This window comes from Dermacentor andersoni, chromosome 5 (genome assembly GCF_023375885.2).
Source record: "Dermacentor andersoni chromosome 5, qqDerAnde1_hic_scaffold, whole genome shotgun sequence".
NCBI classification, from domain to species: Eukaryota; Metazoa; Arthropoda; class Arachnida; order Ixodida; family Ixodidae; genus Dermacentor; species Dermacentor andersoni.
In genome coordinates this window covers 25,345,241-25,362,150 of record NC_092818.1, presented here as the reverse complement: position 1 = coordinate 25,362,150, position 16,910 = coordinate 25,345,241, and the positions used below count along the sequence as shown (strand labels likewise).

Sequence of the window (16,910 nt, the reverse complement as noted above, 5' to 3'; positions counted from 1 at the left end):
GAGCACACTTATCTTAAGGAGTTTTTAAATACCCGTGAATGTATTTTCCCTCATATTCAAGGATATTCAAGGATTTCAAGGCAGTGTACGAACCATGTCTACAAGAGATAACAACGGCTGTTGCAGTCTGCAGAAGGAAATACACACATGCAAGCGGATACCTTTTCGAATAGCTCTGCTGCCGAATAACTGTAGTTGTTGTGCAGACGCATGATAGTTTCTGAGCGAACGCAACACCACCCCTTCTGTGCAATACGGTTCCCAATGACTTCTGAAGAATTCAAACGACTTCTGCGCAATATAGTTTTCAAAGAGTACACATTTGGGCTGGTTGGTTCATGATTACGAGCAGTAAAACAGCGCTAAACGACAGGACAAGGAGAGAGCGCTGTTGTCTGGGTCCCTCTCCTTGTCCTGTTGCTTAGCGCTGTTTTACCACTCGTAATAGTTTTCAAAGGTTACACAACCGTGCCTCGCCTGAGCAGGGTTTGAGTACGGGCTAGTCGGTGTTCGATTGTAAACATCACTTACAGCGCGCACATAGACAGAGGGACCGAAAGAACGACGAAGACAAGCGCTGAATTCCAAATGATTTTTATATTGAATAACGAGCACATATACCAAGACAAACGCGTCCCCTCCAAAGCACGAAGCCAGCCAGAAATTTGCTGCCCAGAATAAGGCGAAGCAATCTATTATTTGACCCATATCACCACCTTCGGATTCTTTGAAAACGATGTGCGAACAACGCCTTACAACGTGCGTGTGGTGACGTGTCCTTACTTCGTTTCAATTGCACTTTGTCACCACACAACCTGCAGAAGTTGCGTGAAGTACGTTTTGGAGAAAAAAGAATAAATTTGTTCAATATTTAAAATATACGGCGTTCAGTTTGATATTCGACTGCGGTTTCTCTAGGATATTGGTATTCGATTTTAAAAAGAATGTGTCACCTTTCGGACACTCCTTTTTTTTGTAACACACGAACCGATGGTCTCTTCAAAGGTTCTGTGCACAGCTGTGCATGTTGTTGCACAGCCGAACGCGCGCCGTGGCACTTTCACGAAGGACGCTTTGATCTCGAGGCCTTGCAGCTGCAGCTAAGCTGCATTTCATTCGAGCGTACATGTCAAATGCGAGGTCGGCGATCCCTCGCGACTCCGCGCGAAGGTTGGTTGCGCTTTCGAGCTAAAGATTGGAGGGCGTGTGCGCGCGAGCTGCAAGCGTGGCTTTCAGCCGGCTCGTGCTGCACGCGGTTTATTTCGCTGTGTCGTCAGATGGTAGATGTATATTTTGTTGTTGTTGTTAAAGCCTGCTAAAGGGTAATGCACAAGGCTCCGGAATCTTCGATGTTTACGAGGCAAATGTCACTGTGCAATATGAGAGCACTTAACAAGAAAGGACAGCAGCATCAACATTGTCGCTTGCTCGTTTTGAATGTATTCTATGCTTGTTTGTTTACAAGCACGCCGTTAGTTGCCTATGGGTATGCATCAACGCAGCTTTAAATATAGTAATATTAATGGGAGGTAAACGAGGCGAGGGGGAGCGATTTGAATGACATGAAAAGTTTCGTGCCAAAGCTACACCTGTCCCCGTATTCACAAAAACGCTCTTAAGCTTGAATTGAATTCTTAAGAGCAAACTTCAGCCAATCCTGACGCTGGACATATCATTAGCGGAGGCCAATGTCGAAGAGAACTTACGAACGAAAAGCTTTGCGAATGCCGCCCCTGGTCCATCATGGACGCGGTAGCTCTTCAACGCGCGCAGGTTACTCAAGTATGCGCGGGCATTTGTTGTATTCAGCCTGCTTTGGAATGGGACTACTGCGGTAGGGATTCGAACTGGTGACCCCTTGTTCAGAAGCAGATGAGCCACAGCGGTTAAAGGGGCCCTGAACCACTTTTTTGTCGAAGTGGAGAAAGGTATTTGAATGGGCTACTTCAGAAATACTTGCCGCAATAAGCACTTTAATGCGTTCAGCAGAATCAGAGTTATTGGCAATCAAACACGGGCTCCGCTGTGCTCCCGTTCCTTCAATACCTCGCTCTGCGAAAGTTACGCCGGAGTAGGGTGTGCCCACAACGCTGCTTCTTCTAAATGTCACCATGGCAAGAAGTTCAAATTTCATTTCGTATGTTAACGTAGACGCCACCACTTCCAATTTTCTTGCCTACGAAGCGCTAAACGTAAGCCAGGCGCGGTTGTCCTCAGCGAGCCGCAGTGTGCTTAGCCAATGGACTCGTGGCGGCACACCGCGGCATCTACACTACGTAGCAGACAGCAGTTACCAATAGCAGCCGCATATGACAATCCGCTTTATTACGAAATAAAGCGCCCAAAAGAGAATGAGGAGCAGGCTTCCGTCGAAAACACAGCGTTTGAGACATGAGGAAGGGAAAAAAAACATGGTTTGAGAGAAAGGTTACTTCGCGCAGCGCTGGAGAGCTCCACGCAAAGCGTACGACAGCAAAACATGGCTGAGATGTTCGCAGCAGCGTATGCCCCTTTAAGCCGCAGCGACTGATGTTTCAAAGCAAGAGGGAAAGCGCCAGTATGTGGACAATAACGTCACTGGTGGCGTGGCTGTACCATATAACGGGGCCCTAGCCGCTTTATATGTAATTAATGCGAACGTTCGCATCCGTTGCCGATTATGGAAGGCGCCAGTGAGCCGCTTGGCCGTTAGTGGTGTTCCTTTTGCGCGGGTGAGCATCGCCCGAAGCCACGGTGAATGAACGGCAGATGAGGCCGCCAAATTACCTGCCTTCCATTTCGTGCACGTAGACAGTGCCGCAGTTCGTTTCAGGTAGCCTCTGGTACGTGTCCGGAAAGCGCACCTTGGCACACGGAAAGCATAAGTTGAAGCTGGCTCATAACTTCACACAAGTTGTCGTGTATACGACGAGGAAACGGATTGACCCTGAGGACAGCGTTAAGAAATTTTACGACGCTACAAAAAGGAAACCGAAAAGGAAAGGCCACGCTTCCTTCTCATTCGCAGCCAATTTCGTTCATACTTTGCAGGCAGGTGGCAACGATGGCGTCCGGTTATGTTTGTCATTAAAATGGATGCTATATTAGCTGGTATGCCCTCAGGAAACGGGAATTCAGTCAGGAGCGCCAGTTTGACCCCTGGCGCCTGGTAGGCCATGATTCAACGAAAAAATAAAATAAAAGCAAGCCTGCTGTCATGGCAACGGTTCCCTTGATGCACGAGGGGCAGACGCCTTCCCGCTAGCCGCCCGCAAAGCGCTCGACGAACGCGCGATTTGCTAGGCACACGTAAGAGGAAACGAGCACGATTTGTGCTTGCTGCTGCAGCCTGTTTCGTTCTGACAGCAGCCGTTTTCTGACAATTTCTTTGTGTTTGTGTGGTTGGTGGCGTAATAATTAGGCGCCAGCAGGGCAACCGTGCTTCTTAAGAGTTTACCCTATGCCGTTCAATATACCAGAGCCAGCACGCACGTCATAGCCCGCGGCTATTGCGTTTGAATAGGACATTAATAAGCAGTGAAATGTGCTTTATTTTGCATTTTGATTAGGAAATTTCGCACAGCAAGAGACGCAATACAGAAAACAATATTACAGAGCTGAGCATCTCGTATCTATAGTACAAACTGCACATTGTGTAGGCGCATCAATGCATAAAAAAGCGTCTTACAATTTCTGAATAGCAAGTCATTTTCTTTTGCTCTGCATGTAACAGTCTTGCAAAAGCAAATCGCTGGTCGCAACAGTTATTTGCGATTACTTATGGAAATAATTATCAGTAAGCAAGACCAGTTGAAAGACAGCACAGTCCGCACACCCAGACCCAGACGAGACAGATTCAGGGGAGGTGGAGCTGTCCGTGCTGGGGCTGTGGACTGAAAAAAAAAAATTAAGTAATAGGTGACTTCAACAAGTTATACGCTTACATACAACACAATTGCTGGGAAAAAAAAGTTCAGCAGTGTTTCCTAAACGCAGTGCTTTCAATTTATGTAGGACAAGTCTCATTATACTTTGTTGTGGTATTAATGCTAAAGATGTCGCATAAACATTTAAAAGCCAAATTCTTACTTTAAGTACTATATTTAGGTAGCAGGTTTGGTAATGCTGCTTTCTCAACAGCTGTGTGAAAACAGTGATCAGTTTCAAACAGCTAAATTACCCTGATCCATGAACTTATTTTTCACGTGTACGTAAGGCACTGACGGATTAGCTTGCTCAACGTTATATTTTCTCCATGCCTTCGTCCTTCTGCCGAATGCCCATTACAGGAAGGCTAGCTTCCAAAAGCTTTAAGCCACTGCTCAAGTTCCTTTGAGGATGTCCTACCCCAGAAGAATTCGTGTTGCACAGGGGCAACAAGTTTTTGGCGGGAACACCGGCGCGTGTGGCTCGCTAAACGCCAACGTAAGCACCTTCGTACGAATTTACGAAGTGCGCGGCAGCGCGCCTAGCCGAAGGTAAATTCGCTGGATCCCAGTAACTGCTTAGTTCTCAGTTAAGCGCGAACGTCGAACATCGCAGTTGTACGTCCGCTAAATGAGAACAAACAAGCCGGCTTTTTCTTTTCTTCAGGTGACACATTAAGTTTCACTGCGTAGCGTAAAATGCGCCCGGCACCGTAGCGCTTGCAGTGCCTCTTCATTGCGCCTGCGTATACCGCTCCTTCATTTGGTTCCCGCACCTCGCGAAACTCTAGGCGGCTCGCACTGTCCAACCAAGACTTAAAAACCGGCAAGCACAGTGTTCCGTAACCTGAGCATCTCGTCCGTGCCGCACGCATTCAAACATCTTCGGCCAATGTTAATTAAAAAATTCCTTAACAGAACAAAGAGTAGTCGCCGAGATAAAACGAAGCGCCACTTGCGTCAGCGGGTTAGCTAACACTCGCTCGACTAAGGAGCTGCTGTCGATATATAGGCAGCTTCACTGCGTTTACACACGACAGACAAATGTATCGCGTATGGAACACTATCCCTTTAGTCTTATACCCGTTTCGATAAGGTCAGCGGCTATTCGCTACATAACGAGTGCATTAAGAAGCGTGCTTACCTTTCATTTTCTTGGACGCGAAAAAAAAAAAAATATGGCCCTGCTGTCCCTCCCCGCATTGGGCCAACGTAAGAGTCGCGCAGAACGCCTCGTGTGGCCTTTCTTCTGTTTTCCTTACTTTGCTGGAACCACTGGCCGATACAGAAAGAAAACCTTGCAGCGCGCAGTAGACGTCAAAGGCGCGCACGTGTGCAGAGAGCGCCAGGAGCAAACAGAATGACAGCCGAAGCGATAACCGCGATAGCGGCACACCTGTTGACGCAACGATTGAACCGGCCAAATACAAAAAAAAAAAGAACGCTGAAAAGAAAACATCAGGAAACATGTTCTATCTACACATAATTACGTGATCTTAAACACTTTAATTATTGTAAGTCCCAAGGTTAGAGCCAAATATGCAAAATGTACTTAATTTTCCGTCGGCCACCAGAAATTAAAATTAAATTATGGGGTTTTACGTTCCAAAACCACTTTCTGATTATGAGGCACGCCGTAGTGGAGGACTCCGGAAATTTCGACCACCTGGGGTTCTTTAACGTGCACATAAATCTAAGTACACAGGTGTTTTCGCATTTCGCCCCCCTCGAAATGCGGCCGCCGTGGCCGGGATTCGATCCCGCGACCTCGTGCTCAGCAGCCCAACACCATAGCCACTGAGCAACCACGGCGGGTATCGGCCACCAGAAATAAGGCGATGCTATTTGCCAGATACCGAAACTAGCCCTGCGCTGTCCACCCAGTGGTCTAGGTGCGTCGACGGCTCGTAGATTCGTGTGAGCTGTGTTCTCTCCGCTCAGCTTGCGTTTAAGCGATAGGCAGCACGAAGGTCACTTGGCTCGCTGCTGCTATCGCGCTTCCTACGGCCATCGTTTTGACAGCGAGCGCCCGCGCTCAGCGAGTGTGATGTGTTCGTATTTGCCTGTGCGCGCGTGAGCCCATGCTAGTTAATTTAGTTAGCAAGCGAATGTTTCCAAGTTTATACGGCCGATAACACTACTGTTCTTACTTCGTATAGCTGTCTACTAATTTGCTATCGCAATCGATGTTCCGCCTTTCGGTCGGAACTGCGACTTTTAAACGCGTAAGCATTTCTCTGCTTATCCAACAAGAAAACTGTTCATCCGTCCGTCCCGAAAGACGATCGCTTTGAAGATAGAGCCCGCAGCAGCACGCGACTTTACCTTCGTGCTGCCTGTCGCTTCAACGCTAACGAAGCGGCGAGAATACAGCGCTCACGAAGGTATCAGCACACGCCCCACCATGCCCATTTCCCAGATCGCTTTCGAGATACGGGCCCGCGCGTCTCCTACGCGAAGCGGCGAAAACAGCGCCGCGGAGCTATAGCCAGCAGTTGGCACACTGTCCACATTGCGGATCGCTTTCAAGATGCGGTCCGCGCGGCCGTGCCAGAGTACGTTTGATCACGATTCATAATGGTTGACACAGTTGGACAAGACGCTAAAGAGCGATAACGGCTTATGATGATAGGAACGTCATCAGCGCACCTGGTGCCACCACCTGCAGTACTTGCGTTATCAATGCACCTTGCGCCGCCGTCCCCATCACTTCGTGTCGCCGCAGCGCTGTCGCTTGTAATGGCCGGATCATCATGTTTCGTAACACTGATAATACCACCATAACACCATTAATGACAGAATTGTATACCCGGCGGTTCGCGTTCCCTAACGCTTGGGCGCCCAAATATAACTCCATCTAATAACGGAGAGAGAGAAAGGGAGCTATGTTTACGTAAAACCCCTTAAACTTCGTAAAGTAGCGACACTCTCCTCATATGCCTTCACTCCTCGTTTCTCATCTCTTTCACGCTCCCTCCTCGACCGTGACGCCGCCTACGCTGCTCGAGCGTAGTAACAGCGCCAACATGCGCTCCTCGCCACTCCGTAGACGCTTCTTGAGCAAAAATGGCCCTGATGCAAGGCGCGAGGGCCCACGTGATGCTATTACGCCAATAGCGACGCGGCGTCGGCCAGAGCGCGCGAGGAGGAGGCGGCATTCTTCAAAGCGTGGCGCTGCTTTACGAAGTTTAAGGGGTTTTATGTTTACGTTGCCCCGTCCTCTTTGTATGTACCTTTGCTCTCAGCTGGGGCGGCTTCGACAGAAATGCCGAGTAAATCACTATCTTTTTTTTAACGAATAGCTTTCTTTGACTCTGTCATCCGCTTTCGCAGTCGGCCTTTCACAACCGGTACAGAGACTGCGCATGACCTCCGCATCGCCCGATCTCGGAAGCCATGGAAGAAAGGAAACGCAAGTAGTGCAGATGAGGATTATCGTTGTAGGACAAGATAAGCACCAAAGGCTGTAAAGCATCTGCTTTCGCGCTGGCTATGACTTCACTGACAGCGGTAAAGCCGCAGCTAGGAGAGAGCAAGCGACATATTCTGCGAGATTACTGACTACGAGCTCCATGCAAGGAATAATAGTTGGCTCGCATTTCATGGCAGCATTTGAGTGCAAAAAATTTTTAACTGTGTTCATGACGTGTTGCGTACCTATTTAATAAAGAGAAAGCCGGAGAGGTCGACGGGAAGAGCGCGTCTCTAGCTTAATTAAATTTAATTAAGCTCTGAGGTTCCACGTGTCAAAAAAAAAAAGACGATGCGATTATAAGGTAAGGATTATAAGGGTTCCGGGTTAATTTTGACAATCTGCGGTCTTTTCACGCGCACCCAGTGCGTGGTACACAAGCGGTCGTTTTTCATTTTGCGTTCTGCCCCCACCAGAATGCAGCTGCCCGGGCTGGGATGGAACCTGCGACCACGAGCTCACCAGCGCAAGGCCACATATCCACTGCCACTGCGCAGCATGCTTCCTGCCTACCCTGCAGCTGCCGGTTCGGGCTCCCTCCTTGAAGCCCTTGGGTTCAGAGATAGCAGGGGAAAAGTAAACATGTCCGCAGTAGAGATTAGTAAGCGGCGGTTGTGGAAGAAAAGTAGGGAGACGCCCAGACAACCGAGGCGTACAAAGTGGTTCAGAAAGTTTGACACCGGCTCTGCACTTTAGTGGAATGCGTTGATCACCCTCCAGGACATAAGCCGCCTCCCGTAGTTATGTTCCCCTGGAGGAGCTCGTACAGTTTCCTCTCCACAGGAAAGCGGCGCTGTTGTTGCACCGCACTTAATCGGCGCGCTGCCGTGGTCGAAGTTATATATAGAAGGTTACGAGGGAGATAACTGAAGCAGCCCACATACAGTGTCTAGCAGACACTGCGTATGCGCGAGTACAGTGGCCTTCTCACAGCCCGATATGAACTGCTTTTTTTTTTAATAGTCGCGAAGACACGCGCGAGCTTTGACATGACGTCATGCTTTCTGGATAAGCGCAGTGTCATTTGATTCATCTGCCATCTGCACATTCCTCGGAACAATGAATAGGCAGTTGGCGCAGTATGTCTGCATGCGTCTTTGTATTGCACTCAATCTCCCATGCATGACACACCAACTTGCCTTATCTACAGCCATGGACGATGTGCTCAGCAATAGTGAAATCGATGAGCAAAGTCGAACATCACTTCCAGGTACAGACGGCCAGGTCAAATTGGCCCTTAGGTGGCTAATAAACATTTCCAAACACAACAGTAAATGCGCTGGAAATACAACAGACGATTACTCTGAACTTACACGAAGATTTCCGAGAAAGATTAGTAAGGACAACAGAAGAAAGCAAGCGCCGTCGAGTGAGGCAGAGAAATAGTTGATGCGAATGAATGACAAAATTCGCAGGCATAAAATGGGGTCGGCTGCATCATCATCATCATCTTCTTCATCATCATCAGCCTGGCTACGCCCATTGCAGGGCAAAGGCCTCTCCCATACTTCTCAAACTACCCCGGTCATGTGCTAATTGTGGCCATGTTGTCCCTGCAAACTTCCTAATCTCATCCGCCCACCTAACATTCTGCCGCCCCCTGCTACGCTTCCCATCTCTTGGAATCCCGTCCGTAACCCTTAATGACCATCTGTTATCTTCCCTCATTACATGCCCTGTCGATGCCCACTTCTTTTTCTTAATTTCAACTACGATGTCATTAACTCGCGTTTGTTCCCTCACCTAATCTGCTCCCTTCTTATCCCTTACGTTGCACCCATCATTCTTCGTTCCATAGCTCGCTGTGTCGTCCTCAATTTAAGTAGAACCCTTTTCGTAAGCCTCCAGGTTTCTGCCCCGTAGGTGAGTACTGGTAGAACACAGATGTTTTACACTTTTCTCTTGAGGGATAATGTGTATCCCTCAAGAGACGTGGTAACTGGTGATCTCTGGGAGAGGGGTCCTACAGTGGGCATTAGTTAGGCTGATGATTACGATGATGAGGTTGCACGTATGCTTTCCGACACAAGACCTGGAAAAAGCACTCGAGAAAACAGCCTCCAGCCTCGCGCATGCATGTATACGTCTCTGAAGCCAGACTGACAAAAGTCGCTTCTTACGCAACAGGGGCTTGAGACCGACTTGGGGGTCATGCACCGGCCGATAAGAGCGAACGAGAAGATGGCGAGACGATATCTAAAGCCTCCTCCCGAACCTAGCTTACACAGCAAGGGCCGTAGGCATATTCCTTGAACAGCATTGGACACAGTCCTATCGGTATTCTGCGAACATTGCGCCTGTTCAGGCGGAACAGGCACGCGCTTTCGACATTTTCGTCAACAGCGAAGTCATGCTACGAGGTCTGTTTTGCTTAAGCCAAGTTTGCTGGAAATCGAGCACGACTCAGGTGTTACCGCGACGCGAATTAAGGTATTATTATTATTATTATTATTATTATTATTATTATTATTATTATTAATCGTAAGCATCCGTGCATCATCATCAGTCACCATCCCAGTCAGAATTTGACCCGCATCGGCCATGTCTACGTTCGCATCGCCCTCTCTTTGTCGGCGTTCCAAGCGCTTGCGTATCTCCGTTCCTTCCGCGCTCCCGTGGTGGTGGTCGCGTAAGCGTGCTGCCCGCTAGGACCGCGAGGCGGAATGAAATGCGAACCGTCAACGTGGCCCCGATCCCGCAAACTTGGAACGTTTCACCGGAGCAACGGCCATGTTTCAGAGGGAGTTTGCGGGGAAAACAATTCGGTGTGGCCTGTGTTGTGTGTGACCGCTCGTGGTCTTCGAGTGACCTCACAACTGCACTGAGGGGCGCCCACCATTGCACGATCGCCTTGGCTACGGTGACGCAGTGCGTGCTCTCGCAGTGCGGTGAAGCGCGTGTCTGTCCCACGTGCCGGGATGCGTTACTAAAAGGTGGGCCGCATTTTGCAACACCACATGGATATGTGTGTACCTCGGTGCCTCATCATCTTCCGAGGCTCAACATCGTGGAGGAGGGACTACTCGTGCTTAGCCTTCCATTTATGTGCATGTGGCGTTTGACGTGCGGCAATGGACAGTTCGCCATTAAGAGGCCCACATACACAGCTTCGCTAGTCATCCACCTTCACAGAGTGGAATGGCACTGTGTTCTTTTTGGTCGCATCACTGCAAGTGAAAGGTCCTTCGTAATTTTGCTTATATTGCGTAGACATTGCGCATCAGACGACGACAATTAATCTGCCCACTAGTAATTTGTCTTAATTAACCTATTCAATTTTGGCTGCGATCCGTTTCTTTTTTTTTTCGTATTTTGCGTAATTTTTTTTTTCATATGCAATACGGTTTCAGCTATTGTGTAGTTTTCGACTTTTACTATCCCGACCATGTTTATCGCATCTTTATCGCGCCAGGCTTGCATAAAAAATGTATAAGCATTAAAAAACAACGCGGTTATATTGTGCACAAACACCACGCATACGCTATGGGTGCCATTTCCTTATGTTAAACTCATTTCCGTGTCGAGCACGGCAAATGCAGTGAATGACACCATTAAAAATAAAAGTAAATTGCGGATACACAGCGACAGTATAAATGTGCGTGCAAGCTGCACCGCTCGGATATAAGAAAGTTTAACAATCCGGATCGTCACGAGAGTATGTCCAATCATTAAACGCACGTTTGTGCAAAACATGTCGAGCGTTCCATTTTTCTACACCAGTATACGCGCCGATTTGCAGCTGGCGCACCCAAAAAGATATCTGATAATCTAGTGACCGGATAGGGAATTGTTTTTTAGACTTGCATGCCCACTGACCTTCGCGTGAAATTATACATCAAGCGTTGAACATACAAATAAAATAAAAACGCTCCACAAGAAACGAAACTTACGTGATGGTCACTAAGTACGTGCTATGCGACGACGTTAGCACGGGGGTATGTGCTGTTCGCAAGCCGAAAGTGGTGATCTATTTAGTGGGGGAGGTGATATATACACACACGCACACCCGTCTTGATTAAAAAAAAAAAAAAGCAACGCACCGGGCGAGTTGTGCAGTGCACGGGCGCGTTGACCTGCGGCACCTCAAGCTCACCTGTGCCTGTCAAACTTGGCGTACTGCTCCCATTCCTTGGGGTTGCTCCGGTACGATGACATGAGCTCGTGTACGTACTCGACGTTGATGCGGTCATCCTCGAAGACGCGGTGCAGATGGCTGATGAGGTCCTTGAGCGTAGCCGCGCACGGCGGCTTCGACGAATTTGCGACGCTCCTCGGCTCCATCGGAACACTACGCGCCACGCGTGTTCGTCGCCGGGCGATTTTGAGTGCTTCTAGATGGCGCACATTTTTTTTAAAAGGCCAGCGCTGCTGCGAGCGCTTGACACGATACGTGACGTTTCCGACAGCGTGTCTCGCTCGAGCCAATCACACGCTGAGCGAGCGCCGCGCGTCACTCCGGGCACGTCGGTTTCGGTTTTGATGTACGAGCTGCCAGTCCAGGCGCCGCCTTGTACGACTTGAATGCATTTTGTGTTCGTGACAGCAGCACTGAAAAAAATTTTATAAAAAAATGTGGTCGGAATACGGTTTAATGCTACTGTTGTGTTCGCAAAGTGCGAATGTGGGTACGCAGGGCCTTAAAAACACGCGCCAGGAGGAACGTGTTTCCTTACTATTCTTTACTTCAGCGCGGTGCGTCAAATATTTTATGTTGCTTTATTTAATTTGACGCATGAGTATTTGGATTAGCGTATGTATTACTGCAGTGCATGCACTCGAATATTTGCAAATTTGGATGCAGTACACAACACCACTATTATTGCTGCTTGTAGTACAATAGTCTTGTAATTTACGGACTGTACGACTAATTTATACGCAGTAGCGATGCCTGCTCAGGCACCGTTTTCAGTTACTGGCTACAATTACGTTCACTGTACCACAGTCAGCTCTAAAACGTCATGGCCAGTTCAGTTTCGATTTTGCTATGGCTAGCGAGTACATCACGGCTACATAGCCTTTGGCAAAGTCGTTTCTGGCCGGCACTCGGTAAACAAAAGCATGTGACGGCGTGAGGCGTCGATGCGCGTTGGCAGTTCGCTTATATTTTAGGTTTCCTTAGTTATTTCGCAGTATACTTTGCAATAATGATCAAAGCAATCTTAATATTTAACCAATATGGAAAGATCAGGTTGACAAAATTCTACGAACATTTCGTGAGTACTGTTCTCATGGGCATACATACGCGTGGCCGGGGGGCGTTTTTTTTTATCGAGTGTTCCCGGTATGATATGCTCTCTTTCGTTTTCTCGAAACAGTCGTCTTCTTTAATGATTTCAGCATGAAGAGGAGCAACAGCACATTATACGCGAGGTTTTTCAACTTGTTTCCAGGCGAGCAGACGACGTTTGCAACTTCCTTGAAGGTGGAGAGTGAGTTGTCTACCAAACTCTACTTAGCTCTGTAAACCCTTTGAAGTTTACACATTCGTAAGATATATGCTGTGGCAAAGTTTTTGATGTTCTTTGGGCATTGCAATTTGTATCATACGCGAACGTAGTGACTTCGACACATCTTCCTAAAGCGCCGGGCTGCAACGCCGCATTTTATGCGACATTCTCCCATGTTTCTCCCGTCACCGCTGTCCATAAGCGTCGCGATATAAACTGCAAATAAAGATACGACGCATAATTAAGTTGTAGCCGAAGAATATAAAGTGAAAGAGATATGGTTGATCCCTCTTTCACGGTAGAACACGAAAGTGAAACGTGTCTTCACGGAAGCCGTTGCATGTTTGCTTCGCGAACGCGCGGTCCACTGCAGCGAAAGGCGACCGTTTCGGGTTCGCTTGGCGCGCAGTCCTGTTGACGAGCGGCGCCTTGCTGCCGAGCCGCTTCGGCGATGGTACGAACATTTTGGTCCGGCATCTTGAGCAGCCAGTTGCGGCGCGCTCAGCTTCAGGAATGCGAGTGGCAGAGTTCGCAGCGTGCGCCGCGAATGCGCGAAGGCGTTCCGCTTCACGCTGGCGTGTCTGGCGCCGGACCAAAGCGAGATACACCCGTCGACGTCGTTGCCTTCTTGCGCCGCATAGAACAGCAGAACAGCGTGTCATCGCACGCGAAGCAGTAGGCGGCGTGTAAGCACTGCTGGTGCATGTTGAAGCTGCACTCCGTAGGCGACGAGGCGTCACAGGTTAATCGGACGCGAAAGAGAAACCATCATGTGTAGAAACTGCGTCGTCACCTCAGCAGACGGCCTACGCCAGGTGGCACCGCCTTGGAGCCTCCGCTGCGCTGAGATTACCGAAGCGCTCACCGTCGGTGCACGTTAGTGTCATGATGCAGATAAAAAATGAAGCTGTGCAGGGTGATGTGGGCTGCACAAGTTTTCAAGTGAGCGAAGCTGAGAGTAAAATTGATAATGAAGAATCACTGACGGAATATGGAAGAAAATGGACTAGGGGAGTGTTCATATATTGTACAAGAAAAACATTGATTCAGTGAATGGTAAAGGAAAAGAACTAAGAAGCTTATGAGCAAGTACACAACTGGTATGGTAACACGGCAACAAAAAACGACAAGCACAAAGTCAGAGAGGCAAAGACAATCTCATGGGTGGCAGCAGTGGAAAAGAAACCTGTTATGAATAACTACTTAAAAGGAAAAAAACGAAAGCAGAAAAGAAACAACTTTGAAGCGAGATCTGGATGCCTTTCCATGCACTCTTATAAAGCGAGATACAAGGAAGTAGCATGCGCTTGCTGCAGTGAAGCTAGGGAAACGATGGAGCATGTTTTATTGGAACGTGAAGATATCTGCCCAGCAGTCAGAATGTGAAGATATGTGCCTGGTGATCGATTTAGGCTCTTCTGGCCTCCTTGAAGCCCTTGGGTTCAGCAAGAGCACGGGGAAAGTAAACATGTCTGTAGTAGAGATTAGTAAGAGGCGACTGGAGGTTTTGTGGAAGAAAGATGGGGAGACAACAATGGGGGCATACAAAACAAATTTCCCAATAGGGGTTCAGATAGCTTGGGGATGAGAATTCTTCATTTTTGTTCATTTGTTAAGATAGGTAGGATGTTAGGCACAACAATACCAAGAGCTTGGTGGTGCAGCCGGACGCCCCATTCCAGAGGGGATGCTCATAGCATCCATCAATCCATGCAGTACTTTGCTTCACCTTACCTAGATGGTGGCACCATCCCTGTCAAGAGGGACCATATTTTACGCATTCGTGCTGATGTCACATCCGTTACAGGACGTTAAAGGTGGACCCCGGCATAAAACACTTTCGGGTTAAACATTTTTTTTGCCTCTTCGTCGGGGTTTCCTGTTCGCGCTCGTTTTCTCGCTGGATATATACATATATGTATGGACCAATTGGGTCACTGCTGTCTGGCCTAGTAGACACCTTTGGGCACTGGGCACGTGCCCGAACTGACAGCTTCGGCACTGGGTATTTGCAACAGGAAATGTGCCCATTTTAGAGCATATCTCTTAGACTCTTTCCTGCAGCTTGCATAGGAGTCCCTTGTAACCAAGCGAATGAATACAGTGAAGGATAAAAGAGAAAGTGGCGATAGCGAAGGGAGCATGAGGAGGAACGTGGAGGAGGGCGCAGCGGATATGATTTGGATATTGCTTCGGTTTTGTCATTTGAGCATTTTTGTCGGTTTTGTGTACAGGACCCCTGATGCAGACGTTTCTGTTCTTGAACAGTTATCACGATTTTTCAAGGGAAAACCGTGCACGACACACTCATGCAATGATGTGGGGCGACTTACTTGCCAGAAATTGATTGGGAGCTACTATGTTCCATACCTTCATGTCAAAATTCTGATCTTTTGCTTGACATTCCTTTGCATATAATTTAAAGCAGATTGTGCGTGAGCCGACTCATATTGCATCGGGTGAATCCTTCATTCTTGACCTTGTGTTTATTACAGATGCCATTGAGAGACTTGATTTTTCCGTGGACATTGTACCAGGAATTTCTGACCACGAATCAGTGCTCTTTAAATGTAACATGGCGCGGTCTCTTGCCTATGTACTAAGTAAACCATTTCTTTACTTTAGCAGTGCCCTCAGCGAAAGTATTTTAGATTTATTGGAGCAAGAATACGACGAATTCGTTGGAAGGCACGTGGCTGGCCTCATGAGTGTTAATGACTTAAGGCTGCACTTTTAATCTACTCTACATGAATGTATTGCAAGGTACGTGCTGCAAAAGTTAAGAAAAATCAATCGCAGTAGTCCCTGGATTACACGTGAGCTGCTGCAGCTTAAACGTTGCATCAAGCGCCTAGCAGCCTCAAGATCGAGAGCAAGCCACATTCCATTGCAGTCCCTCCGTAGCGAGCTGCACAGGAAAATAAAACAATCTAAGTATAACTTTTTGAACATCAAAATGCATAATTTTCTTGCATCTGACCATTCAAAATTTTGGAGACACTTGACACAAAACAAGGACCTAGTTAGGAAAATTTGATCAAATCAAAGTGAAATTAATGATCCTTATTGCATTGCATCAGCTTTTAACGATTACTTTTCTTCAGTGTTTTAAAAGAAAACAGTAAGCACGGTGCTGAATTTCAGTCACCTTGCCTTAATTTGCCAGACCTATCAATATCCGTTAAAGGGGTTTTTGCCGCCCTACTCAATTAAGACAAAAAGAAGTCTCTAGGACCAGGCAGTATCCCTAATATGTTTCTCATACGATATGCAGAATGGTGTGCTAAATACCTTGTGATAATTTATAACGAAAGCCTTTTGAATTCTGAAGTTCCTGCTGACTGGAAGGCTGCAAAGAATATCCCCATTCACAAATCCAGCAATAAACTCTGTGTAAGTAACTATAGGCCAGTTTCACTACTATGTACTTCAAGTAAGGTTATGGAACATTTCATCTTCAAGCACTTGAGCTCTTTCTTAGAAAGTAGCAACTTTTTTTCCAGTAACCAACATGGGTTCCGGGGCGGTCTGTCAACTGTAACCCAACTTATTCACACATCTAAAGATTTTTTTTCATGCTTAGATCAGGGTGTGCAAATAGATGCAATATTCTTCGATTTCGCAAAACCCTTTGATCACGTTTCACATAGTAAGCTGATGTTAAAACTCCGGCATCTGCTACAAAAGCACCACCTTGTTCCATGGTTTAATTCAAACGTTTCTGAACGGCACCAATACGTCCAAATATCTGGTTCCAGTTCACCACCTGCACCAGTTCTCTCGGGGGTCCCTCAGGACTCCGTGCTTGGTCACCTACTCTTCCTGATTTACTTAGATGACTTGCTTTTCGATCCCCAGTATGTTGACATTTTTTTCGCAAACGACTGCATTGTATATCCAGCTATACAAAGTGTGGAGGATCACTGTATACTGAGTGACTACCTATCAGAGGTTTCGAATTGGTGTGAAGCCTGGCAAACGACTTTAAATGCATCTAAGTGTTCTTAAATGACTATAGCGCACAGGAAGTGTTTTCTTAATTACGCATACAAAATTGATGGCACAGCTATTAGTTCTGTAAATGAA

General features: G+C 47.5%; 2 protein-coding genes and 1 long non-coding RNA gene across 6 annotated transcripts in view; 1 reads left to right on the top strand and 2 right to left on the bottom strand.

Annotated features, from left to right (window-relative positions):
- Positions 1-11,743, bottom strand: part of LOC126529976 (cysteine dioxygenase type 1) — a 138,490-nt gene extending 126,747 nt beyond the window's left edge. Inside the window, exon 1 of the mRNA XM_050177442.3 lies at positions 11,471-11,743. Within this exon, the coding sequence (XP_050033399.1) occupies positions 11,471-11,658 (188 nt within the window). The 5' untranslated portion in view covers positions 11,659-11,743. The remainder of the gene's footprint in view (positions 1-11,470) is intronic.
- LOC129384599 (uncharacterized) lies at positions 3,511-5,933 on the bottom strand. Its single transcript, XR_008612307.1, has 2 exons — positions 5,050-5,933; positions 3,511-3,872 (listed from the first exon to the last, which is right to left on the bottom strand). It is a non-coding gene; the product is annotated as an uncharacterized lncRNA (long non-coding RNA).
- A 655-nt stretch (positions 11,744-12,398) lies between the features above and the next one.
- LOC126529978 (AP-3 complex subunit sigma-2-like) overlaps positions 12,399-16,910 on the top strand; it is a 58,595-nt gene continuing 54,083 nt past the window's right edge. For 2 of the 4 annotated variants that reach the window (XM_055070159.2, XM_055070161.2), the window contains exons 1-2: positions 12,399-12,590; positions 12,715-12,806. In XM_055070159.2, coding sequence (XP_054926134.1) covers positions 12,716-12,806 — 91 coding nt within the window. In that variant the 5' untranslated portion in view covers positions 12,399-12,590; position 12,715. The remainder of the gene's footprint in view (positions 12,591-12,714; positions 12,807-16,910) is intronic. The other 2 variants (XM_055070160.2, XM_050177443.2) reach the window with 2 other exon arrangements.